The sequence below is a fragment of the Pongo abelii genome, chromosome 5 (genome assembly GCF_028885655.2).
Source record: "Pongo abelii isolate AG06213 chromosome 5, NHGRI_mPonAbe1-v2.0_pri, whole genome shotgun sequence".
NCBI lineage: Eukaryota > Metazoa > Chordata > Mammalia > Primates > Hominidae > Pongo > Pongo abelii.
The window spans coordinates 113,498,058-113,524,754 of NC_071990.2; the positions used below are offsets into that span (position 1 = coordinate 113,498,058).

General features: G+C 40.7%; 2 protein-coding genes and 2 pseudogenes across 2 annotated transcripts; 3 read left to right on the plus strand and 1 right to left on the minus strand.

Annotated features, from left to right (window-relative positions):
* Positions 1-1,888: 1,888 nt before the first annotated feature.
* Positions 1,889-5,861, plus strand: LOC100442278 (ret finger protein-like 4B). The gene is made up of 3 exons (XM_009242168.3): positions 1,889-1,967; positions 3,757-3,885; positions 4,169-5,861. Exon 3 carries the CDS (start codon positions 4,270-4,272, stop codon positions 5,059-5,061), a length of 792 nt encoding a protein of 263 aa, XP_009240443.3. The 5' UTR covers positions 1,889-1,967; positions 3,757-3,885; positions 4,169-4,269; the 3' UTR covers positions 5,062-5,861.
* LOC112133907 (ret finger protein-like 4B) lies at positions 1,890-24,716 on the plus strand. Its single transcript, XM_063724956.1, has 3 exons — positions 1,890-1,967; positions 22,612-22,740; positions 23,023-24,716. The coding sequence occupies exon 3, from the start codon at positions 23,124-23,126 to the stop codon at positions 23,916-23,918; it is 795 nt and encodes a 264-aa protein (XP_063581026.1). The 5' UTR covers positions 1,890-1,967; positions 22,612-22,740; positions 23,023-23,123; the 3' UTR covers positions 23,919-24,716.
* LOC129059827 (NADH-ubiquinone oxidoreductase chain 1-like) lies at positions 7,754-8,917 on the plus strand (annotated as a pseudogene).
* LOC129060032 (cytochrome c oxidase subunit 2-like) lies at positions 9,793-12,009 on the minus strand (annotated as a pseudogene).
* Positions 24,717-26,697: the final 1,981 nt, after the last annotated feature.

A 26,697-nucleotide genomic window follows, 5' to 3' on the forward strand; every position in this document is an offset into this window, starting at 1 on the left:
AAATAGAGCTACTATGTGATCTAGCAATTCTACTTCTGGATATATATCCAAAGAAAAGCAAATCAGTACATTGAAGAGATATCTGCTCTCCTATGTTCCTAACAGCATTATTCACAGTAGCCAAGATATAGAATCAACCTATATTCATCAACTGATGAATGCATAAAGAATCAGGATATTCCTCAATAGATGAATACATAAAGAAAACATGGTACATGTACACGATGGAATGCTATCGAGTCTTAAGAAATTCTATCATTTTCAACAACATGGAACCTGGAGGATATTATGTTGAGTGTTATTAAGCTGGCACCGAAAGGCAAATGCTGCATGATTTCACCTATATGTGGAATGGAAAAAAATAAAAAAAATTGAACTCATGGAAGGATGGAGTAGAATGGTGGCTACCGGGCACAGGGATAGAAAGAAGACTGAAATGGGGAGATATTGGTTAAAAGGTACAAAATTTTCAGGTAGATAGAAGGAATACACTTTGGAGATCCATTGTGCATCATGGTGGATATAACTAATGATAATGTATAGCACACCTAAAAATTGCTCAGATAGTAGGTTTTGAATATGTTCAGGACAAAATGATAAGTATGTGAAGTGACAGGTATGTTAATTGGCTTGATTTAATCATTTCACAGTGTATACACACATCAGACAATTAAAAAACAAATGGTAAATCTGGGTAAAGAATATATCTCTTTTTCCTATTCCTAGAAATTTTCGGTGTCTAAAATTCTTTCAGAATAAAATGAAAGAAAAAATAAAATGACATTTTTGAATAATTAAAAAAGAGAATGTAAGGATTCTTGAGATGAAAATCTCAAGTTTAAAGGGTCTTGAGATTACAATTTAAAAAGTTTGAGCTCCTAACCTTATGTGATCTGCCCACCTTGGCCTCCTGTAATCCCAGCTACCAGGGAGGCTGAGGCACAAGAATCGCTTGAACCTGGGAGGTGGAGGTTGCAATGAGCCGAGATTGAGCCACTGCACTCCGACGTGGGAGGCAGAGCGAGATTGTGTCAAAAAAACAAAACAAAAAAAACCCCAACAACGCTTGAGACCTGCTCCTGCAAGTATTCAACTCACAGAAATGGAGATAGCACCAGGTAAAAATGAAGTAAAAGCTGTGTAAGCTGTGTGTTGGGCCTTGCAGAACAGGAAGCCTGAGAAAGGAGAGGTTATTTAGAATGCAGTCTCTCTTGGGGAAAACGTATATTCCAGCGATCCTCTCTACAATGGGACTTCATTCACTCTCCAAATCCCTTTTTGGAAGTTTTTGTCTTAGCTTTCCTCTCTTGTGACTTTTACTGCTCCTTCTGCTCAGTATACAGACACCATAAAATTTACCGTTCATCCAAGAACACTTTTGAGAGTAAAAAATGGAATTATTAATAATTACAGGACAATAGCCTTGCCTAGCTGCCATCTTTCTTATCCTGTCCAGTAAGTACCCCTAAGAGTAGAATTGTTGAGTCGAAGGACATGAAAACTGTTGTAGATCCTGTCCACTGATGATTCTATCAGGAATGGGAACACCAATGATTACATTAGCCATGAGGTGATTAGGTTTCAACAGTGCATTTCTGTATTTGATCTCCAACACATTTTGCTTTTTAAAGTTGAGTTCTGAATTTAGAGACAAGAGCAGATGGCAGTAGATTCACTCTAATTCAAGGAGTTATTAAGAAATTTTGAATTTTTTTTTACTATATAATTTGAAGCGTGCTTTAATGTCATCATCATAAACGGAAGGGTGGGTTGATGAGTTTACTCAGATTAGGGTGGTACAACCTTTGGGGCGGAGCCTCCGACTCTGATTGGTTGGACAATGTTTTCCAGGCAGTATGAAAACGCCGGTGTCTCTGTGCGGAAACTCTGAGAGGAGCAGAGGTCTGTAGAGGTAGAGACGCAGGCTTCGGATCTTTCAGAATTCTGCTGGAAGTCTCCAAGTCAAGGTAAGTTATACCTTCTGTTTAAGCTATTTCCAATGTCCTATTCTGTGTTTGGCTACAAACTGGTGTTTTCGAATGCCTTTAACTATTTATTTTAGAGGAGAAAGAACTAGTTTTTTCCCCGTGCCAGGGAGCTTTCTTCACCTTTAACTATAACTTTGCCATTTAAAGTTTTACATATGAACCTCAGGTCACTCTCTGCATGAACTTGTATTTGTATGTGTTTTCAACTACAATGGATTTGCTGTTTTAAAATGGTTTCTTTTTATTTTCCAACATTTCCTAAAAGATTTGTGGGTTTTCGGCCGGGCGCCATGGTTCGCGCCTGCGCTTTGGGAGGCTGAGGTGGGTGGATCACGAGGTCAAGAGACCAGCCTGTCCAACATGGTGAAACCCCGTCTCTACTAAAAATACAAAACTTAGCCGGACGTGGTGGCACATGCTTGTAATCCCAGCTACTCAGGAGGCCGAGGCAGGAGAATTGCTTGAACCCGGGAGGCAGAGGTTGCAGTGAGCCGAGATGGAGCCACCGCACCCCCAGCCTGGGAGACAGAGCAAGACTCCGTCTCAAAAAAAAAAAAAAAAAAAGACTTCGCTTCGGGTTTTCACTTAAATATACTTGACCACTTTTAGTAGTTGTGTCATAATTAGCTGAATCATTTTATTATTGTTAGATAATTCGATTGTTCCTGATCATTTGCGATGGTAGTTAACACTGAAATGAATAACTTGTGAATAAGTGTAGCATTTTTTTTTCTTTTGTAAAATTGTTTTCTTAGATACATTCCAAGGTGGGTTAGGCAATTAGATTTCCAGCACCATGTTAAATTTCCCATTAAATTGAAAGAGATAACAATTTAAGAAAGAGGTAATCTCTGGTTGTCCGCCAGCCAGACACCATGAGATTGGAATGCTGATCAGGACTTGGAAGACAAAGTTTTATGTGGGCAGATACCCTGTTTATTCCACACGTTTGTGTTTCCAGAGTCCAGTTGAGGCCAAGAGCACAGAAGGGGCTCAATAAGTATTTGTTGGAAAGAGATTAGAGAATGTGTTCTGGGATGTAGGACAGTTCTAGTAACTCAGTCTTAGGCTGGCCTCAGCGGTGTTCATCACTTCCTCTCTCTGGTAATGTTGATGCTGCTCCTCTTTCTGTCCCTCATTCTGTTACTACTGTCACCACTGAATGTGTGATTTGTGGGTTCTTGGTAAGAAGTTCTGCTAGTTACTGCTCAGTGCAGGCTCTTATTGGAGAACAGTCCTCTGTTCACATCATCTCAAAGGTGCTGTCCAGCTTTGCGAGGCTGTCTTTGGGTCATGGGTCTAGCCTGGTCCAGTATGCTGTGCCCAGCATGTCAGAGATAGCACATTCAAAGAATGACAGCCATGGTGGGAAGTCCTCTGGGAGCACCAGAGGCTCTCAAGCTTTGGGAGCAGTTGGGGTAACTGGAGGGCATCTTCCTTGTCTGGAACATCTTTTTGGTTTGTATTCAGGCATGATTATTTTGGAGAAGTTGATGACTATGATATTTTTATTCACATTAATTCAAGCCTTAATTAGTTTTCTTAGAGTGCTTTAAAGCATTTCATCTAATAACACTTTCTCCTTAAACTTGATTCTTCTATGGGCATCTCATTTTGCAGTGGATTTTGCTGGCTTTACTCACATGTGGTAATTTTCCTGGAAATTCTGAGGATTCCTTAGAGTCACTTTTCTGTGATGATTAATGTAGAATTGGCTTTATTTTCATGATTGAATTTAGACATGAGAATTCTTTTTCCTGCATTGCAGGTGATCTACAAAGAAATACTGAGTGGAGACTATACTGAGATTCTATTAAAGACCCACTTGAATTCAGCCCCCATTAGGAGAAACTTTGGCCAGAGCAGCCAACACATCACCTGGAAGTCTTCAGACTAGGTAAGCTGCACTGTCTGAAAAGAAAGTTTCCACTGTCCTATTTCTGTCTTGTGATTATCTAGAGTTTGAAGAGTTTTGAAATCATTTTTATCACCATGACTACATTACTGTGATTCTCTAGCAATTTAGTGTCACTTTCATACACAAACAACAGAAATATTATTTATTTTTTGTTATTCTTAATTTCTTAGTTAATAAATTTATTATTATTTATTAAATAATATAATTCATTTATGTATGCCAATAACATATATTAATTTGTATTATTTAATCTTGGATTTAGACTATTGAAGAGTGGATTGTGTACTGAGGACTCCCAAGTGCTTCCAGAAGCCAATAAAGGATCATTTCAGTTTCACGGCTAAGGAGTAACCCTTAGGAGCCATGGCCCATTACCTGCAAGCAGAGTTGTCCTGTCCGGTTTGCCTGAATTTTTTCTCCTGTCCTGTTTCTCTCTCATGTGGACACGTTTTCTGCTTTGATTGCATCCAGAATTGGATGCTGGAAAACCATTTTAGAGCGACGTGCCCCTTGTGTCGAGACGTGGTGAAGGCACCTCCTTTGGAAGAATGGCAAGTGAGAGCCATAGTACTTATCACCAAGCACCAGGATAACCGACTTGAGCAACGTCTGCACGTGAGGAAGGAGCTCCGGCATTTTCGGGAGGATGTGACCCTGGATGCAGCCACTGCCAGCTCCGTCCTTGTCTTCTCCAATGATCTAAGAAGCGCTCAGTGTGGGAAGATCCACCACGACCTGACAAAAGATCCCAGGCTGACCTGTGTCCTGGGTACTCCCCGCTTCTCCTCCGGCCAACATTACTGGGAGGTTGAAGTGGGAGAGGTGAAGTCATGGTCCCTGGGCGTCTGCAAGGAGTCGGCTGACAGAAAGAGCAGTGATTTATCCCCTGAGCATGGCTTCTGGATCATTAGCATGAAGGCAGGAGCAATCCATGCTAACACCGATCTGGAGAGAATTCCTGCAAGCCCTGGCCTTCGCCGTGTGGGAATTTTCCTGGATGTTGACTTTGAAGAAATCCAGTTTTTTGATGTTGACAATAATGTCCTCATCTATACACACGATGGTTTCTCCTCTTTGGAGCCTTTGCGTCCATTCTTCTGTCTTGAGCTCTTGGGAGAAGGGGAGAGTGGCAATGTCCTGACCATCTGCCCATGAGAAAATCAACCCTTCCTAGAAGCTTTCTAAGAGGTGAAAGAGAATTTTGGCCTGAGAAAGGTCAGCATGATTGAGGAAGAGATAATGTGCTATAGTGCAAAGAGTTGGTAAATTTTTAAAGTAGATTTTGTAGACTTTGTAGCAAAACAATTTTTGGATTTTTGGGGTAAATTTTGTAGAATTTGTAGCTAGGTCACTGGGGTCTTTAGGGATGTCATTAAGTATTCTAAGCCTCAGTTTTCTAGTCTGTAGATGCAGATAATTGTATCTCAGTCAAACAGCTGTGGTAATCAGAGACAATACTATGCCTTTGTCTTATAGTGAATAACAAATAGAGCAATATTAGATTGTAAGTAAGCTAGATATTAGGTTTTGTGGATAGACGATATCTTTTTCATTATTTCAGGCTGTTTTGTTTAATTCCTGATAACATCTGAGGAGGAAGAAAAATTAAACAGCCAGTGTGAGTTGTTTTGTTGATACGGCATGAAATTTCAGAGAGACAAATTGGTATTGGGAAAGAACTAAGTTTTTCATTTTTATTTTCTTTGAAACACAGCCACATAAGGTCTCTTGAAAGACAAAGAACTTTGACCAAAATGTATTGTTAATGGTGATTCATATTCTTATGGGAAGTGTCATTTGCCCATCTCAATAATTGGACTATTGTGATATATAAGAATTCTTATCAACCATGTTAAGTAACACATATTCATCAAAAATTGTTTTCAAGGTTGCTTTTGGATTTATTTTTTATTTGTAGAATTTATATTTTCTTGCAAATAAATTTATAAAGCATTGGATGTGTTCGTGTTTATGCTGTTTGGTCCGTCTCTCACACACAGTCTGAAGTTGGTACCCCTCTTCCTCCACCACATCTACATGGTCCCAGACTGTGATTTCCAATATGTCATCCTTGTACTCTCATGATGGCTCCTTTTCGAACTATTCAAGTCTCTTAGGATTGTACTTTTTCTGATTTACTGAGTCAGCCACTTCTGAGATTACAACTGCCCCAAAAGGGCTGGGGTCTGAGCATGTTCTGGAATCTGCCTTTGACTTCCTTTCTAGAGAGACCCAGAATTGTCATTTCCCTTCTCTTTCCAACTTCACTGGGAGTAGGGAGATAGCCGTTTTCCGCTCCTTATTCTCTTTTGATGTCTACAACTTTATTTCAGGGGACTCATTGCCCTTCCCTAACACTGGGCAAAATTTCAGGATACGAAATAAATGTACAAAAATCACTAGTATTCTTATATACCAAGAAGAGTCAAGCTGACAGCCAAATCAGGAATGAACTCCCATTCAGAATTGCCACAAAAAGAATAAAATACCTAGGAATATAGCTAACTAAGGGAGGTGAAAGATCTCTACGAGAACTATAAACCACTGTTGAAAGAAATCAGAGATGACAGAAACAAATGGAAAAACATCCCATGCTCATGAAAAGGAAGAATCGATATTGTTAAAATGGCCATACTGTCCAAAGCAATTTATAGTTTCAATGCTATTTCTATTAAACTACCATTGAGACTCCTCACAGAACTAGATAAAACTATTTTGAAATTCATGTGGAACCACGAATATCCCCCTCAGATAGTTGTTTCTCCCTCACCATCCTCCGTGAAATCAATATCCCGCACAAGAGTGCTACTCTCCTCTCTCCGGGCCCATAACAGTTGGGGGTAGCTACAGTGAACTGTATCCGGCATCTGGTTTTTACCTCACGACCATAACACCCAAGATCGCCCACACGTTCCCCTTAAATAAGGCATCACGATGGATCACGGGTCTATCACCCTATTAACCAGTCACGGGAGCTCTCCATGCATCTGGTATTTTTATGTGGGGGGTGGGCACGCGATAGCATTGTGAAACGCTGGCCCCGGAGCACCCTATGTCGCAGTATCTGTCTTTGATTCCTGCCCCATCCCGTTATTAATTGCACCGACGTTCAATATTCTGGACGAGCAAAGGTAGCATAATCACTCATTCCTTAAATAGGGACTTGTTTGAATGGCTTCACGAAGGTTCAGCTGTCTCTTACTTTCAACCAGTGAAATTGACCTGCCCGTGAAGAGGCGGGCATAATAAAACAAGACGAGAAGACCCTATGGAGCTTCAATTTACTAATGCAAACAACACCCAATAAACCCACAGGCTCTAAACCACTAAACCTGCATTAAAAATTTTGGTTGGGGCGACCTCGGAGCATAACCCAACCTCCGAGCAACATATGCTGAGACTTCACCAGTCAAAACGAGTTACCGCGTGAAATTGATCCAATAATTTGACCAACGGAACAAGTTACCCTAGGGATAACAGCGCAATCCTATTCTAGAGTCCATATCAACAAGAGGGTTTACGACCTCGATGTTAGATCAGGTAACATCCCGATGGTGCAGCCTCTATTAAAGATTCGTTTGTTCAACGATTAAAGTCCTACGTGATCTGAGTTCAGACCGGAGCAATCCAGGTCGGTTTCTATCTATTCTACATTCCTCCCTGTACGAAAGGACAAGAGAAATAAGGCCTACTTCACAAAGCGCCTCCCCGCCATAAATGATATTATCTCCATTTAATACTGTGCCTACACTTACTCAAGAACCGAGTTTGTTAAGATGGCAGAGCCCGGCAATTGCATAAAATTTAAAACTTTATAATCAGAGGTTCAATTCCTCTTCTTAACAACATGCCCATAGCCAACCTCCTACTTCTTATTGCACCTATTCTAATTGCCATAGCATTCCCAATGCTAACCGAACGAAAAGTCCTAGGTTATATACAACTACGTAAAGGACCCAACATTGTAGGCCCCTACGGACTACTACAACCTTTTGCTGACGCTATAAAACTCTTCGCCAAAGAACCCCTAAAACCCTCCACATCTACCATCACCCTCTACATCACGGCCCCAACCTTAGCCCTCACCATCGCCCTCCTATTATGAGCCCCCCTCCCTATACCTAACCCCCTGGTTAACCTTAACCTAGGCCTCCTATTTATCCTGGCCACATCCAGCCTAGCCGTCTACTCCATCCTTTGATCAGGATGAGCATCAAACTCAAACTACGCCTTAATCGGTGCATTACGAGCAGTAACCCAAACAATCTCATACAAAGTCACCCTAGCCATCATTCTATTATCAGTACTACTACTAAGCGGTTCATTTAACCTCTGTACTCTCATCACAACACAAGAACATCTCTGATTACTCCTGCCATCATCACCCTTAGCTATAATATGATTTATCTCCACACTAGCGGAAACCAATCGAACCCCCTTCGACCTCACTGAAGGAGAATCTGAAGTAGTCTCAGGTTTTAACATTGAATATGCTGCAGGCCCATTCGCCCTATTCTTCATAGCCGAATATATAAACATTATTATAATAAACGCCCTCACCGCTACAATCTTCCTAGGAACAGTATACAACATTCACTCCCCAGAACTCTACACAACATATTTCATCATTAAAACCCTACTCCTAACATCCCTATTTTTATGAATTCGAACAGCATATCCCCGATTCCGCTATGATCAACTCATACACCTCCCATGAAAAAACCTCCTACCACTTACTCTGACACTACTCATATGACACATCTCTATACCTACTACAATCGCCAGCATTCCCCCCCAAACTTAAGAAATATGTCTGACAAAAGAGTTACTTTGATAGAGTAAATAATAGGGGTTTAAATCCCCTCATTTCTAGGACCATAGGAATTGAACCCATCCCTGAGAATCCAAAATTCTCCGTGCCACCTGTCACACCCTATCCTAAAGTAAGGTCAGCTACATAAGCTATCGGGCCCATACCCCGAAAATGTTGGTTATCTCCTTCCCGTACTAATTAATCCCCTAGCCCAACCCATCATCTACTCCACCGTCTTCGCAGGTACATTCATTGCAACGCTAAGTTCACACTGATTTTTTACCTGAGTAGGTTTAGAAATAAACATACTGGCCTTTATTCCAATCTTAACGAAAAAAAGAAACCCAGCTCTACAGAACCCGTTATTAAATATTTTCTTACACAAGCAACAGCATCCATAATCCTTCTAATAGCCGTCCTCTCCAACAACGTACTCTCTGGACAATGAACCATAACCAACGCCACCAACCAATACTCGTCATTAATAATCACAACAGCCTTAGCAATAAAACTAGGAATAGCCCCTTTCCATTTCTCAGTCCCAGAGGTCACCCAAGGAACCACCCTAATATTTTTGGTTTTAAAGCGGAAGCCTGTGGTCACTGTGCCTGCTCATAGGGGGATTGCCATGGCTAGGTTTATAGATAGTTGGGTAGTTGGTGTAAATGAGTGGGACAAGAGTCCGTGTAGATTGGTTGTGGCAATAAAAATAATCAGGGAAATTAGTATAAGGGACCAGGTTCGTCCCTTAGTGTTATGTATCGTTATTATCTGTTTTAAGATAAGTTGAATTAGTCATTGTTGAGTGGTGATTAGTCGGTTGTTGATGAGGTACTTGGAGGTTGGGATCAATAAGGGGGGAAATAGGGTGATTGGTACTGCGGCGGGTAGACCTAGTACTGTAGGGGTAATGAATGAAGCGAATAAATTTTCGTTCATTATGGTTCTCAGGGCTTATTGTAGTTTTTTATTTTAATAAATTTTGGTGGGGCAGGCAGATGATAATGTGTGTTTAGTATTCTTAGTTAGGTGATGAGAAATAATGTGAGGAGTATTGAGGTGATGATAGTAGGTCATACAGTGGTGTTTAGCTGCGGCATTTCTCTGTAAAGAGATAATGATTCTCTCGGTCTTTAACTTAAAAGGTTAATGCTGGGTTAGCTTTACAGTGAACTCTGGAGAGGGAGTGAAAGGCGGGTTATAAAGTGAATACGGGTCCTATTTCGAAGATTTTTAGGGGAATTAATTCTAGGACGATAGGCATGAAACCGTGGTTAACTCCGCAGATTTCTGACCATTGGCCATAGTATGCTCCTGGCCGTGTAGCAGTAAATGTGGTTTGGATTGCATCTGTTTTTAGGCCTAATGTGGGGACAGTTCATGAGTGTAAAACGTCTTGTGATGTAATTATCATACGAACGGGGCTTCAAGTGGAAGGACTACCTGGCTATCAACGTCAAGGGGTCGAAGGTCACCTGGTTCTAGCAATAGCGGTGGGAGTATGTAGGAATTGAAGATTAATCCGCCATAGTCGGTATATTCGTAGGTTCAATATCATTGATGTCCGATTGATTTAATTGTAAAGGAGGGGTTGTTGATTTCGTCTGTTATATAAAGGATACGTAAGGATGGGAGGGCAATTAGAACTAAGATGATAGCGGGCAGGATTGTTCAGACAGTTTCGATTTCTTGGGCATCTGAGATGTTAGTGTTAGTTTTGTTGTGAGTGTTAGGAAAAGGGCGTATAGGACTAGGAAGCAGATGAGAAAGGTAATTATGAGGGCATGGTCATGAAAGATGATTAATTCTTCTATTACAGGAGATGCAGCGTCTTGCAGACCTACTTGCGCTGCATGTGCCATTAAGATATACGGGGTTTAACCTGTAATTTAACTTCGACAAAGTTATGAAATGGTTTTTCTAATATCTTTTTGAAAAAGTCATGGAGGTTATGGGGCTGGCTTGAAACCAGCTTTAGGAGGTTCGATTCCTTCCTTTTTTGCCTAGGTTTCATGTAGATAGGTTCTTCAAACGTATGGTAGGGTGGAGGGCATCCATATAACCATTCCAGGTTGGTGGAGGGTTGTTCAATTATTAGAACTTTTCGTTTTGAGGTGACGGCTTCCCAAATTATAAAAATTATTAGTATTACTGCTGTTAGGGAGATGAATGAGCCTACAGATGACAGAATATTTCATGTGGTATATGCATCAGGGTAGTGGGAGTAACGTCGGGGTATTCCAGACAGGACAAGAAAGGGCTGTGGGAAGAAGGTTAGATTTACGGCAACAAATATGACAGCAAAATGGATTTTGGCATAGGTTTGGTCTAGAGTATCACCTGAGAATAGGGGGAATCAGTGGATAAAACCCCCTATGATGGCGAATACAGCCCCTATTGATAAAACGTAGTGAAAGTGAGCTACAACGTAGTATGTGTCATGTAGTACAATATCTAATGATGAGTTTGCTAGTACAATACCGGGAAGGCCGCCTACAGTGAAGAGGAGAATAAAACCTAGGGCTCAGAGCCCTGCAGCAGATCGTTTGGTGTTACTTCCGTGGAGTGTAGCGAGCCAACTAAATACTTTGACGCCAGTGGGAATGGCGATAATTATAGTAGCGGAAGTGAAGTAGGCTCGTGTATCTACATCTATCCCTACTGTAAATATATGGTGGGCTCATACAATGAAACCTAGGAAACCAATTGATATTATGGCTCAGACTATACCCATGTAACCGAATGGTTCTTTTTTTCCTGAGTAATATGTTACAATGTGGGAAATCATTCCGAGGCCTGGTAGGATGAGAATATAGACTTTGGGGTGACCAAAGAATCAAAACAGGTGTTGGCACAGGATAGGGTCCCCTCCTCTTGCTTGGTCAAAAAAGGTGGTATTAAGGTTGAGGTCTGTTAATAGTATGGTAATGCCAGCAGCTAGGACTGGAATGGAGAGGAGGAGTAGGACAGCTGTGATTAAGACCGATCAGACGAAGAGGGGTGTTTGGTATTGAGATATGACAGGGGGTTTTATATTAATAATTGTAGTAATAAAGTTAATAACTCCTAGAATAGAGGAGATACCTGCTAAGTGTAAGGAGAAAATGGTTAGGTCTGCAGAGGCCCCTGGATGAGAGTAGTTTCCTGCTAAGGGAGGGTAGACTGTCCAGCCTGTTCCGGCACCGACTTCTACTACAGAGGATGCGAGCAGTAGTAGGAAGGAGGGAGGGAGGAGTCAGAAGCTTATATTATTTATGCGGGGAAATGCTATGTCGGGGGCGCCAATTATTAAGGGGACTAGCCAATTGCCAAAGCCCCCAGTTATAATGGGTATTACCATGAAAAAGATTATTACGAATGCATGGGCTGTGACGATGACGTTATAGATGTGATCATTACCTAGGAGGTTGCCGGGTTGGCCTAAGTCAGCCCGAATAAGGAGACTTAGGGCTGTGCCCAGGACTCCAGCTCATGAGCCGAATAATAAATACAGTGTTCCAATGTCTTTGTGGTTTGTGGAGAACAATCAGCGGTCGGCGAACATCAGTGGGCGGGGGGAGGGGCGGGGTAGAAGGTAGAATGGCTGAGCAAGGCATTAGACTGTAAATCTAAAGACAGAGGCTAAACCTCTTTTTAGCAGCCCTGAGGTGATTATCATGTTGAATTGCAAATTCGAAGAAGCAGCTTCAAATCTGCCGGGGCTTCTCCCGCCTTTTTTTCCTTGCGGCGGGAGAAGTAGATTGAAGCCAATTGATTAGGGTATTCAGCTGTTAACTAAATATTTGTGGGTTCAAGTCCCACTGGTCTAGTAAGGGCTTAGCTTAATTAAAGTGGCTGGTTTGCTTTCAGTTCATGCAGAGTAGGGTTTTGCAGTCCTTAGAGTTGCAGAAATTAAGTCTTGTAACTTACTGAGGGCTTTGAAGGCTCTTGGTCTATGTTTAACCTAAATTTCTATGAGATGGCCAGTATGAGGGGGGAGATGGGTAGAAGTAAGGTGGTGAGGACAATGAGTGCGGGGAGGAGGGCGGTGGGTTTTGTGTTTTCGAATTGTCATTTTATTTTTACGTTATTGGATATGGGGAATAGTGTAATTGAGGTGGAGTAGATTAGGTGCATGTAAAAATAGAGGTTGAGGAGGGTGATAATGGCTATGGCAGTGGGAACAATAAGGCTATTGTTTTTTGTGAATTCTTCGATGATAATTCGTTTGGGTAGGAAGCCGGTTAGTGGGGGTGGGCCTCCCAGGGACAGTACGGTGGATGGGATTATAGGTACTATTCATGTTAGTTTGTTTCAGGTGCGAGATAGCAACAGGATTGTGGTGCTAGAGTTTAAGTTGAGTACTAGGAATGCGGTAGTCGTCAGGATAATGTGAATAGCTAGGTTAAAAATAGTGATGTTTGGATTATATGGTAGTACTGCTATTATTCAGCCTATGTGGGTGATTGAGGAGTATGCGAGGATTTTACGTAATTGGGTCTGGTTTAGTCCACCTCAGCTGCCTGCTATGATAGATAAAATTGAAAGAGTGAGGAGAACATTTACGTCTACTAATGGAGAGATTTGATACATGATTGAATTTGGGGCTAATTTTTGTCATGTAAGGAGGAGCAGGCCTGATTCCATTTTCTCTTAATACCTATCCTGACCCTTTCAAGCTTGTGCGAAGCACTCTTTCATCTGCTCTATAGCACGATGTGTTTTCCCTACCATAACATTTACAGAACACGTTACATTTGCTAGTTTACTTGTGTCTAACATTCACTAGTCTGCAAGTTCAGGAACTATACTTAGCTTGCTCATCTATTTTATATCTATTACTTAGGAAATTGCCCCAAATATTGTAGGGACATGGGATGCAGGGGTATAGTAGTGTATTATTTGTGGTAAGAATACATGAAGAAATAAACTCATTGCAAATTATCAATGCATAATACTTGTTGGACACTTCCTGTAGGACAGTTATGGTGATGGGTAATTGGAATGGTGTTAGGATGGGAGGAAGGCTTGGTTAGAAAAGTAAAGCTACAGCAATTATCTTGAATCCATTCATGTAGGATAGGTTCATTAACACTGGTTTGAAAAGTCTTTGATGATTTTAAGAAATAATCTTTACTTGTATAGAGGTTCTGGAAAGAGAATGTCTGAAACAAGTCAAAATACATTCTCCTTTGTTATATATACATAGACGTGATTAAAAACGTATATATGTAACCAGCAGTCCACTGCAACATACTGTAGACAGTCTTGTGTACTTCACAACATTATTTCCCTTCTCATGTACTGGTCTTATCTCCCTTCATCACGCTATAACATGAAGGGCATCGGTTGTGTCATTCCATGATTTTTTTCTGGAAGGGATCCTAGTACTTAACGGAGTACCTCAAAGATAGTAGACGCTCAGTAGATGTTCAGGTGCTCTTGGGTGTTGCTGGCTTTCCTGGTAACTTCTGAAGAAGAGTATTTATTTTGATTAGTTTATTTTGCCTAACGTCCTGACAATGGGCAGCATGCTACTAAGATCATGTGTTATGTTTAGATGATAGTTAATTGAAACATTTCACTGCATAATTGAAAGATTTGACTCTCTATACTGAGTTCACAGGACTGTGCTGACTCTGCTAATTAGTTATTATCTTTCCTTGTTTTGCAATAATATTATGCTAGGGAACTCACTAATAGAATTTGTTAAAAGCTGAAGACCTAGTCAGGCAGACAAGTACTGACAAGGACATTTAAAAGGAGAGCAAAAGATCAGGCACAGTGGCTCATCGTGCTGTAATCCCAGCACTTTGGGAGGCCAAGGCAGGCAGATTGCTTGAGGCCAGGAGTTTGAGACCAGCCCGGCCAACATGGTGAAACCCTGTCTCTACTAAAAATACAAATATTAGCTGGGTGTGGTGGCACGTGCCTGTAGTCCCAGCTATTTTGGAGGCTGAGGCATGAGAATCACTTGAACCTGAGAGGCAGTGGTGGCAGTGAGCCGAGATTGCGCCACTGCACTCCAGCCTGGGTGACAGAGTGAGACTCTGTCTCAAAAAAGAAAGAAAAGAAAAAAAAAATAGTGGTATGGTAGTTCTAATGAATGGTATCTGTCTCTTCAGTTAGGATGTAAACTATCAGTAAAATACAAGATATGAACCAGGCATGGTGGCTTATGCCTCTAATCCCAGTACCTGGAGAGGCTGAGGTGAGAGGATTGCTTGAGCCTAGGAGTTTGAGACCAGCCTGGGTAAGACTCTGTCTCTACAGAAAATAAGTAAAAACTAGCTGGGTGTTGTGGCACACAACTGTAGTCCCAGCTACTTGGGAGGCTGAGGTGGGGGATCTCTTGAGCCCGGGAGATCGAGGCTGCAGTGAGCTGAGATTGCACCACTGCACTCCAGCCTGGGCAACAGAGAGAGACCCTGTCAAAAAAAAAAAAAAAAAAAAAAAAAAAAAAAAAAAAAAAAAAAGATATAGTGGAAAATGAAGATGGGATTTGTGATTCCGGATTTCCAGGTTCATGGATGAAGTCCGATGAGTTGCTATGACTGTCAAAATAGCATAGATTCATAGTTCCATGAAGGTAAAGGAATTAGGTTAGCACCTGTTTTAATTAAACTTTGATTGGATTGAATGCACACACTAGAAAAAGTATAAAATACACTGGTTTAAGCAAGAGAGAAGTTTATTTCCATCTCATGTGAAAGATGGCCAGAGGTAGGCAATCCAGACAGGTGTTAGTAACACATCAAGATCACACAGACTGGGGGTGGCACAAGCCTTAAATTCATTATCCAAGAGATTAAGATGAGAATAGCACCTACCTCATAGAGCTAAGAGGATTTAATAATAAAAACCATATGAAGTACTTGAATAAAAACCTGGCACATATAACATGCTCAATAGGTGTTATCTATTAATGTGAGGGAGCCACAGATTACTCAAGTGATGAATAAATAGTAACTAACATTCTGATAACTTCCATGGAGGAAGGATGAGGGATCTGGGAGAGGACATCACAGGGGTTTCTCATCTAGTTTGAAGGCTCTGGGAATACTCTTCTGAGGAACTAATGCCCCAGATATATCTGAAAGATGAGTAGGTGTTAGTTGGGTGGCCGGCTGGGGATGGTTCCAATCAGAGAGAATCCACCTGTCCTGGATTAGGAGGGGCACCAGAAAGGAGTGAAAGGAGGCTTTGTGTCTGGATTTCAGAAGACGAGGCTGGAGAGGAGCAGGGCCAAGGTCAGGATACCTGTTAGGGATTTGGGTCCTTATCTGGACAGTAATGGGCAACCACCAATGAGGATCAATCAGTTGAAGGAGGAAGTAACCACGAGGCTGGATCTCTGCTTGTGTCCAGAGCTCCCAAACCCCAGGGGCTGATGCTCCCAGGTGGGACTGACTGTAGACAGCTTGCCTCGATGCATCTTGCATCCTGGAGTAGGGATGGGGCTCCAGCCATTTTGAGAGATTCATAGTTGGTATGAATTTGATAACATATTGAATGCCAGATAACTGGGTGGAAAGGAAGCTTATTTTGATTCACACTTCCTCATTCAAACAAAAATATTCTGAAAGCCCTAAACTAGAGGAGAGAATGTATGCGTAATCTGAAAACACTTATATTTGGCTCTAGAAACCACAAAAGTAAAGAGCTCAAGTGGCATGGTCACCTGTGTGTCCATATTCTTGCACTCCTGAAATTCCCTTGGATTCACACTGTCCCACTCTGGCCCCTGCTTCGGGTCTGGGACCTACCAGTGAAAGAAGGGTGGGCCCACTTGGGGTAACTGAGCACTACTCATTTATTCCACAGTGGCTTATGGTCGTTGAAAGTTACACAGGGACTTAGGTGAGAGCAAACTATTCTTGCAGATAACATGCTGTAGATGTGGAAATCTGTTGTCGGTTCTTATACAGCTATAAGCACACCATGTGCATAAAATGCGCGAACATTATTCAATTTTTTTCTTAATATGTCTGACAAAAATTTTAGAGGAACAAAAATAAAAGGGGTTCATTAATAGAACTAGAGTAGGAACTACATGTTATCAAATATGTAACTATGGAGTCTAATCATCTTATCTCTGGTTTTTACTGTAGTCTGTACTCTAAAACAAGTGTGGAAGTGGAGCGCTCCACATATCCTAAGTGCCAAAAATATTCTCTTCATGAAATTCAGCAGATCTGCAAAACACAGCTCCTTTGGAAGAGAAGAGCCAGGGAACTCCATTAGCAGGCTTTGATGGCATTAATAATTCAGAGAGGTGCCCTGTATCTTCTTTGAGATAGACAGAAGGGTCCCTTTTAATGTACAACCAGGCAGTAGAGAGGAGAGGACATGGGTTGGAGAGAAGACGAGGTTGCAAGCCAGCACCTGTCCCACACCAGGGGATGGAAGCTAATTGTGAAAAGCTGCCCCACTACAGCTGCTGCCTTTTGAAAAATGCAAACTGTGTTTTGTGCAAACATATCATCCACTTGTAAGTATCTTAGATTCCTGATAGATCTGATTATTCCCTCCTCCCCACTAGTGGCTTCATCTTATCTAATTAGCATGTGTGAAAGTTGATTCCTTTTTTAATCACGAAGCTATGGAGACAAAATTAATTTGTGATTTAATCTTAACTCATGGAAGCATTAATGATAATTAAAAATTATTTTAAAAATTAAAAAAATGTTCATGCACATTTTTGATATGTTTCCATGAGAGCATTAAGATATCATAGATAAGCGGCTTCCAATATTTCCAGCACTTGAAAATTTAAAAAAATGGTTCTTCTCTCTGAATTCAGTATTCATGTAGTAATGGAGAATCTGGGAATCAAAGTGAGTATTTCTGGGAAAAAAAATATTTCTCCTGGCAGACGAAAGCTTAGTAGCACGAAGTCAGTGTATGGTCCAGCCACAGTCAGAGCTGGCTGAAAAATGTAAGAGTCAATAAGGAATGATGTTTTTTGTTATTATCAACATTTGTTGAGGGCCGAGTAGGTGTTATTCAGTGATAGAGAAAAACTTGATTTGGAATCATCACTGCAGTTAAGTAAATTAAATGAAAAAGTGAAAAAAGCCTCATCATTATTGGAAAAAGGAGAGAAAATGTTCCATATTTAGCCATATCATATGTATTAGTTTTGAGATGGCAGAAGCCAAACAAAAAGATGGCTGGATGCATCATTAGAGTTTTTGGTTACCAAGGAACTAAGACCTGCTGCTGTCACTTAGAGTTATAGAATTTGTAGTAGGGCAATGATCTTTGAATAGGTTAGAGAGGTCCTGGAAGCCCCTGAGACACTTTTAGTGAGTCTGCAGAATCTTTCCTTTTCCAACTAAACATCTGTGGGGAAGCCACATTTTTTTTCACATATTTAAATCAAAGCAACATATCACAACAGGTTCAGCAAAAGTGGACGTAAGAATCCAGATGTCTTTTATTAAGCAAAAATTACAGAGGTTTGCAAACATTCAAAACAATGGAACTCTTCTAGGTAATTGTTTTTGTTTTAGAAAATAGTTATTTGTTCAAATAAAATTATATTATTTATGTTAACATGTAATGGTTTTATTTTAATTAATTAAATAGAGCTTTAAAAAATTCTCAGTTTGAATTTCTAATATTGTAAATATGAAGAAATATAATTCATATGAACAAAAAGCTTTTTGGAGTTCTCATTTATGTATAAGAGTGCAAATGATATCACCTTACACCTGTAAGAATTTTTTTTTTTTTTTTTTTTTGAGACGGAGTCTTGCTCTGTCGCCCAGGCTGGAGTGCAGTGGCGCGACCTCGGCTCAGTGCAACCTCCGCCTCCTAGGTTCAAGCAATTCTCTGCCTCAGCCTCACGAGTAGCTGGAATTACAGGTGCTTGCCACCACACCTTGCTAATTTTTTAATTTTTAGTAGAAACGGGGTTTTAGTATCTTGGCCATGCTTGTCTTGAACTCCTAACCTCGCGATTCACCCGCCTTGGCCTCCCAAAGTGCTGGGATTACAGGCATGAGAAAAAAATAAATAAATAAAAAAGAGAAGAGATAACAAATGCTGACAAAGACAGGAAGAAAAGAGAAACCTCGTACAACATTGGTGGCAATGTAAATTAGCACAACTATTATGAAAACTAGTATGGGGGTTCTTCAAAGAACTAAAAATAGAGCTACTATGTCATCTAGCAATTCTACTTCTGGATATATATCCAAAGAAAAGAAAATCAGTACATTGAAGAGATATCTGCTCTCCTATGTTCCTAACAGCATTATTCACAGTGGCCAAGATATAGAATCAACCTATATTCATCAACTGATGAATGCATAAAGAATCAGGATATTCCTCAATAGATGAATACATAAAGAAAAAATGGTACATGTACAGGATGGAATACTATCGAGTCTTAAGAAATTCTATCATTTTCAACAACATGGAACCTGGAGGACATTATGTTGAGTGAAATAAGCTGGCACCAAAAGGCAAATGCTGCAGGATTTCACCTATATGTGGAATGGAAAAAAATATAAAAAATTGAACTCATGGAAGCATGGAGTAGAATGGTGGCTACCGGGCACTGGGATAGAAAGAAGACTGAAATGGGGAGATGTTGGTTAAAAGGTACAAAATTTTCAGGTAGATAGAAGGAATACACTTTGGAGATCCATTGTACATCATGGTGGATATAACTAATGATAATGTATAGCACACCTAAAAATTGCTAAGATAATAGATTTTGAATATTTTCATGACCACATGATAAGTATGTGAAGTGACAGGTATGTTAATTGGCTTGATTTAATCATTTCACAGTGTATACATACATCAGACAATTAAAAAACAAATGATAAATCTGGGTAAAGAATATATCTCTTTTTCCTATTTCTACAAATTTTCTGTGTCTAAAATTATTTCAGAATAAAATGAAAGAAAAAATAAAATGACATTTTTGAATAATTAAAAAAGAGAATGTAAGGATTCTTGAGATGAAAATCTCAAGTTTAAAGGGTTTTGAGATTACAATTTAAAAAGTTTGAGCTCCTAACCTTACATGATCTGCCCACCTTGGCCTCCTGTAATCCCAGCCACCAGGGAGTCTGAGGCACAAGAATCGCTTGAACCTGGGAGGTGGAGGTTGCAATGAGCCGAGATCGAGCCACTGCACTCCGACCTGGGAGGCAGAGCGAGATTGTGTCAAAAAAACAAAACAAAAAAACCCCCAACAACGCTTGAGACCTGCTCCTGCAAGTATTTAACTCACAGAAATGGAGATAGCACTAGGTAAAAATGAAGTAAAAGCTGTGTAAGCTGTGTGTTGGGCCTTGCAGAACAGGAAGCCTGAGAAAGGAGGGGTTATTTAGAATGCAGTCTCTCTTGGGGAAAACGTATATTCCAGCGATCCTCTCTACAATGGGACTTCATTCACCCTCCAAATCCCTTTTTGGAAGTTTTTGTCTTAGCTTTCCTCTGTTGTGACTTTTACTGCTCCTTCTGCTCTGGATACAGACACCATAAAATTTACCGTTCATCCAAGAACACTTTTGAGAGTAAAAAATGGAATTATTAATAATTACAGGACAATAGCCTTGCCTAGCTGCCATCTTTCTTATCCTGTCCAGTAAGTACCCCTAAGAGTAGAATTGTTGAGTCGAAGGACATGAAAACTGTTGTAGATCCTGTCCACTCATGATTCTACCAGGAATGGGAACACCAATGATTACATTAGTCATGAGGTGATTAGGTTTCAACAGTGCATTTCTGTATTTGATCTCCAACACATTTTGCTTTTTAAAGTTGAGTTCTGAAATTAGAGACAAGAGCAGATGGCAGGAGATTCACTCTAATTCAAGGAGTTATTAAGAAATTTTGAATTTTTTTACTATATAATTTGAAGCGTGCTTTAATGTCATCATCATAAACGGAAGGGTGGGTTGATGAGTTTACTCAGATTAGGGTGGTACAACCTTTGGGGCGGAGCCTCCGACTCTGATTGGTTGGACAATGTTTTCCAGGCAGTATGAAAACGCCGGTGTCTCTGTGCGGAAACTCTGAGAGGAGCAGAGGTCTGTAGAGGTAGAGACGCAGGCTTCGGATCTTTCAGAATTCTGTTGGAAGTCTCCAGGTCAAGGTAAGTTACACCTTCTGTTTAAGCTATTTCCAATGTCCTATTCTGTGTTTGGCTACAAACTGGTGTTTTCGAATGCCTTTAACTATTTATTTTAGAGGAGAAAGAACTAGTTTTTTCCCCGTGCCAGGGAGCTTTCTTCACCTTTAAATATAACTTTGCCATTTAAAGTTTTACATATGAACCTCAGGTCACTCTCTGCATGAACTTGTATTTGTATGTGTTTTCAACTACAATGGATTTGCTGTTTTAAAATGGTTTCTTTTTATTTTCCAACATTTCTTAAAAGATTTGTGGGTTTTCGGCCGGGCGCCATGGTTCGCGCCTGTGCTTTGGGAGGCTGAGGTGGGTGGATCACGAGGTCAAGAGACCAGCCTGTCCAACATGGTGAAACCCCGTCTCTACTAAAAATACAAAACTTAGCCGGACGTGGTGGCACATGCTTGTAATCCCAGCTACTCAGGAGGCCGAGGCAGGAGAATTGCTTGAACCCGGGAGGCAGAGGTTGCAGTGAGCCGAGATGGAGCCACTGCACCCCCAGCCTGGGCGACAGAGCAAGACTCCGTCTCAAAAAAAAAAAAAAAAAAAAACACTTCGCTTCGGGTTTTCACTTAAATATACTTGACCACTTCTAGTAGTTGTGTCATAATTAGTGGAATCATTTTATTATTGTTAGATAATTCGATTGTTCCTGATCATTTGCGATGGTAGTTAACACTGAAATGAATAACTTGTGAATAAGTGTAGCATTTTTTTTTTTTTTTTGTAAAATTGTTTTCTTAGATACATTCCAAGGTGGGTTAGGCAATTAGATTTCCAGCACCATGTTAAATTTCCCATTAAATTGAAAGAGATAACAGAATTTAAGAAAGAGGTAATCTCTGGTTGTCCGCCAGCCAGACACCATGAGATTGGAATGCTGATCAGGACTTGGAAGACAAAGTTTTATGTGGGCAGATACCCTGTTTATTCCACACGTTGGTGTTTCCAGAGTCCAGTTGAGGCCAAGAGCACAGAAGGGGCTCAATAAGTATTTGTTGGAACGAGATTAGAGAATGTGTTCTGGGATGTAGGACAGTTCTAGTAACTCAGTCTTAGGCTGGACTCAGCTGTGTTCATCACTTCCTCTCTCTGGTAATGTTGATGTTGCTCCTCTTTCTGTCCCTCATTCTGTTACTACTGTCACCAGTAAATGTGTGATTTGTGGGTTCTTGGTAAGAAGTTCTGCTAGTTACTGCTCAGTGCAGTCTCCTATTTGAGAACAGTCCTCTGTTCACATCATCTCAAAGGTGCCGTCCAGCTTTGCGAGGCTGTCTTTGGGTCATGGGTCTAGCCTGGTCCAATATGCTGTGCCCAGCATGTCAGAGACAGCTCACTCAAAGAATGACAGCCATGGTGGGAAGTCCTCTGGGAGTACCAGAGGCTCTCAAGCTTTGGGAGCAGTTGGGGTAACTGGAGGGCATCTTCCTTGTCTGGAACATCTTTTTGGTTTGTATTCAGGCATGATTATTTTGGAGAAGTTGATGACTATGATATTTATATTCACATTAATTCAAGCCTTAATTAGTCTTCTTAGAGTGCTTTAAAGCATTTCATCTAATAACACTTTCTCCTTAAACTTGATTCTTCTATGGACATCTCATATTGCAGTGGATATTGCTGGCTTTACTCACATGTGGTAATTTTGCTGGAAATTCTGAGGATTCCTTAGAGTCACTTTTCTGTGATGAGTAATGTAGAATTGGCTTTATTTTCATGATTGAATTTAGACATGAAAATTCTTTTTCCTGCATTGCAGGTGATCTACAAAGAAATACTGAGTGGAGACTATACTGAGATTCTATTAAAGACCCACTTGAATTCAGCCCCCATTAGGAGAAACTTTGGCCAGAGCAGCCAACACATCACCTGGAAGTCTTCAGACTAGGTAAGCTGCACTGTCTGAAAAGAATGTTTCCACTGTCCTATTTCTGTCTTGTGATTATCTAGAGTTTGAAGAGTTTTGAAATCATTTTTATCACCATGACTACATTACTGTGATTCTCTAGCAATTCAGTGTCACTTTCATACACAAACAGAAATATTATTTATTTTTTGTTATTCTTAATTTCTTAGTTAATAAATTTATTATTATTTATTAAATAATATAATTCATTTATGTATGCCAATAACTTATATATTAATTTGTATTATTTAATCTTGGATTTAGACTATTGAAGAGTGGATTGTGTACTGAGGGCTCCCAAGTGCTTCCAGAAGTCAATAAAGGATCATTTCAGTTTCACGGCTAAGGAGTAACCCTTAGGAGCCATGGCCCAATACCTGCAAGCAGAGTTGTCCTGTCCAGTTTGCCTGAATTTTTTCTCCTGTCCCATTTCTCTCTCTTGTAAACACGTTTTCTGTTTTAATTGCATCCAGAATTGGATGCTAGAAAACCATGATTTTTGCTTGATGTGCCCCTTGTGTCGAGAGGTGGTGAAGGCACCTCCTTTTGAGGAATGGCACGTGAGAGCCCTAGCACTCATCACCAAGCTCCACGGTAACCAATTTGAGGAAAGTGTGGACATGAGGGAGGAGCTCCGGCATTTTCGGGAGGATGTGACCTTGGATGCAGCCACTGCCAGCTCCCTCCTTGTCTTCTCCAGTGATCTAAGAAGCGCTCAGTGTGGGAAGATCCACCACGACCTGACAAAAGATCCCAGGCTGACCTGTGTCCTGGGTACTCCCCACTTCTCCTCTGGCCAACATTACTGGGAGGTTGAAGTGGGAGAGGTGAAGTCATGGTCCCTGGGCGTCTGCAAGGAGTCGGCTGACAGAAAGAGCAGTGATTTATCCCCTGAGCATGGCTTCTGGATCATTAGCATGAAGGCAGGAGCAATCCATGCTAACACCGATCTGGAGAGAATTCCTGCAAGCCCTGGCCTTCGCCGTGTGGGAATTTTCCTGGATGTTGACTTAGAAAAAATCCAGTTTTTTGATGTTGACAATAATGTCCTCATCTATACACATGACGGTTTCTTCTCTTTGGAGCCTTTGCGTCCATTCTTCTGTCTTGAGCTCTTGGGAGAAGGGGAGAGTGGCAACGTCCTGACCATCTGCCCATGAGAAAATCAACCCTTCCTAGAAGCTTTCTAAGAGGTGAAAGAGAATTTTGGCCTGAGAAAGAGTCAGCATGATTGAGGAAGAGATAATGTGCTATAGTGCAAAGACTTGGTAAATTTTTAAAGTAGATTTTGTAGACTTTGTAGCAAAACAATATTTGGATTTTTGGGGTAAATTTTGTAGAATTTGTAGCTAGGTAACTGGGGTCTTTAGGGATGTCATTAAGTACTCTAAGCCTCAGTTTTCTAGTCTGTAGATGCGGATAATTGTATCTCAAACAGCTGTGGTAATTAGAGACAATACTGTGCCTTTGTCTTATAGTAAATAACAATAGAGCAATATTAGACTGTAAGTAAGCTAGATATTAGCTTTTGTGGATAGACAATATCTTTTTCATTATTTCAAGCTATTTTGTGTAATTCCTGATAATGTCTGAGGAGGAAGAAAAATCAAACAGCCAGTGTGAGTTATTTTGTTGATATGGCATGAAATTTCAGAGAGACAAATTGGTATTGGGAAAGAACTAAGTTTTTCATTTTTATTTTCTTTGAAACACAGCCACATGAGGTTTCTTCAAAGACAAAGGACTTTGACCAAAATGTATTGTTAATGGTGATTCATATGCTTATGGGAAGTATCTTTTGCCCATCTCAATAATTGGACTATTGTGATTTATAAGAATTCTTATCAACCATGTTAAGTAACACATATTCATCAAAAATTGTTTTCAAGGTTGCTTTTGGATTTATTTTTTATTTGTAGAATTTATATTTTCTTGCAAATAAATTTATAAAGCATTGGATGTGTTCGTGTTTATGCTGTTTGGTCCGTCTCTCACACACAGTCTGAAGTTGGTACCCCTCTTCCTCCACCACATTTACATGGTCCCAGACTGTGATTTCCAATATGTCATCCTTGTACTCTCATGATGACTCCTTTTCGAACTATTCAGGTCTCTTAGGGTTGTATTTTTTCTGATTTACTGAGTCAGCCACTTCTGAGATTACAACTGCCCCAAAAGGGCTGGGGTCTGAGCATGTTCTGGAATCTGCCTTTGACTTCCTTTCTAGAGAGACCCAGAATTGTCATTTCCCTTCTCTTTCCAACTTCACTGGGAGTAGGGAGATAGCTGTTTTCCGCTCCTTATTCTCTTTTGATGTCTACAACTTTATTTCAGGGGACTCATTGCCCTTCCCTAACACTGGGCAAAATTTCAGGATACAAAATAAATGTACAAAAATCACTAGTATTCTTATATACCAAGAAGAGTCAAGCTGACAGCCAAATCAGGAATGAACTCCCATTCAGAATTGCCACAAAAAGAATAAAATACCTAGGAATATAGCTAACTAAGGGAGGTGAAAGATCTCTACGAGAACTATAAACCACTGTTGAAAGAAATCAGAGATGACAGAAACAAATGGAAAAACATCCCATGCCCATGAAAAGGAAGAATCGATATTGTTAAAATGGCCATACTGTCCAAAGCAATTTATAGTTTCAATGCTATTTTTATTAAACTACCACTGGGACTCCTCACAGAACTAGATAAAACTATTTTGAAATTCATATGGAACCACAGATATCCCCCTCAGATAGTGGTTTCTCGCTCACCATCCTCCGTGAAATCAGTATCCCGCACAAGAGTGCTACTCTCCTCTCTCCGGGCCCATAACACTTGGGGGTAGCTACAGTGAACTGTATCCGGCATCTGGTTTTTACCTCACGACCATAACACCCAAGATTGCCCGCACGTTCCCCTTAAATAAGACATCACGATGGATCACGGGTCTATCACCCTATTAACCAGTCACGGGAGCTCTCCATGCATTTGGTATTTTTATGTGGGGGGTGTGCACGCGATAGCATTGTGAAACGCTGGCCCCGGAGCACCCTATGTCGCAGTATCTGTCTTTGATTCCTGCCCCATCCCATTTTTAATTGCACCTACGTTCAATATTCTGGACCAGCATACTCACAAGGTGTTAATTAATCCATGCTTGTTGGACATAACAATAACCAGTGAGCACACCCACAACCACTTTCCACAGCAATTCTACGACAAAATTCCACAAACCCCCCTCCCCCCACCTCTGGTTACACCACCTAAGAAAGACATCTCTGCCAAACCCCAAAAACAAAGAGCTGTAATCTAATTTGACGAGAATTCAAATTTTCTCTTTTGGCGGTATGCATTTTTAACAGTCACCCCTTAACTAACCCAACATTTTCCCTCAACCTGACTTCATCAGCTCTATCAATTCAATTTCTTCTTCTAGTCACTTTATTCAGCACACATACCGCTACTAATCCCACACCCCAAATTAACTCTACCCCAAAGATACACTCCAACACAGTTTATGTAGCTTATTCACCCAAAGCAATACACTGAAAATGTCTCGATGGGCCCACACTGCCCCATAAACAAATAGGTTTGGTCCTACCCTTTCTGTTGGTTCTTAGTAAGATTACACATGCAAGCATCCCCGCCCCGGTGAAGTCGCCGTCTATATCACCAGGATCAAAAGGAGCAAGTATCAAGCACGCAACAATGCAGCTCAAAACGCTTAGCCTAGCCACACCCCCACGGGAGACAGCAGTGATAAACCTTTAGCAATAAACGAAAGTTCAACTAAGCTATACTAACCTTAGGGTTGGTCAATTTCTTGCCAGCCACCGCGGTCACACGATTAACCCAAGCTAATAGAAACCGGCATAAAGAGTGTTTTAGATCACCCTCCCCAATAAAGCTAAAATTCACCTGAGTTGTAGAAAACTCAGT

Coding starts and splice junctions, on each gene's coding strand:
- LOC100442278 (XM_009242168.3), top strand. CDS start 4,270: ATGGCCCATTACCTGCAAGCAGAGTTGTCCTGTCCGGTTTGCCTGAAT.
- LOC112133907 (XM_063724956.1), top strand. CDS start 23,124: ATGGCCCAATACCTGCAAGCAGAGTTGTCCTGTCCAGTTTGCCTGAAT.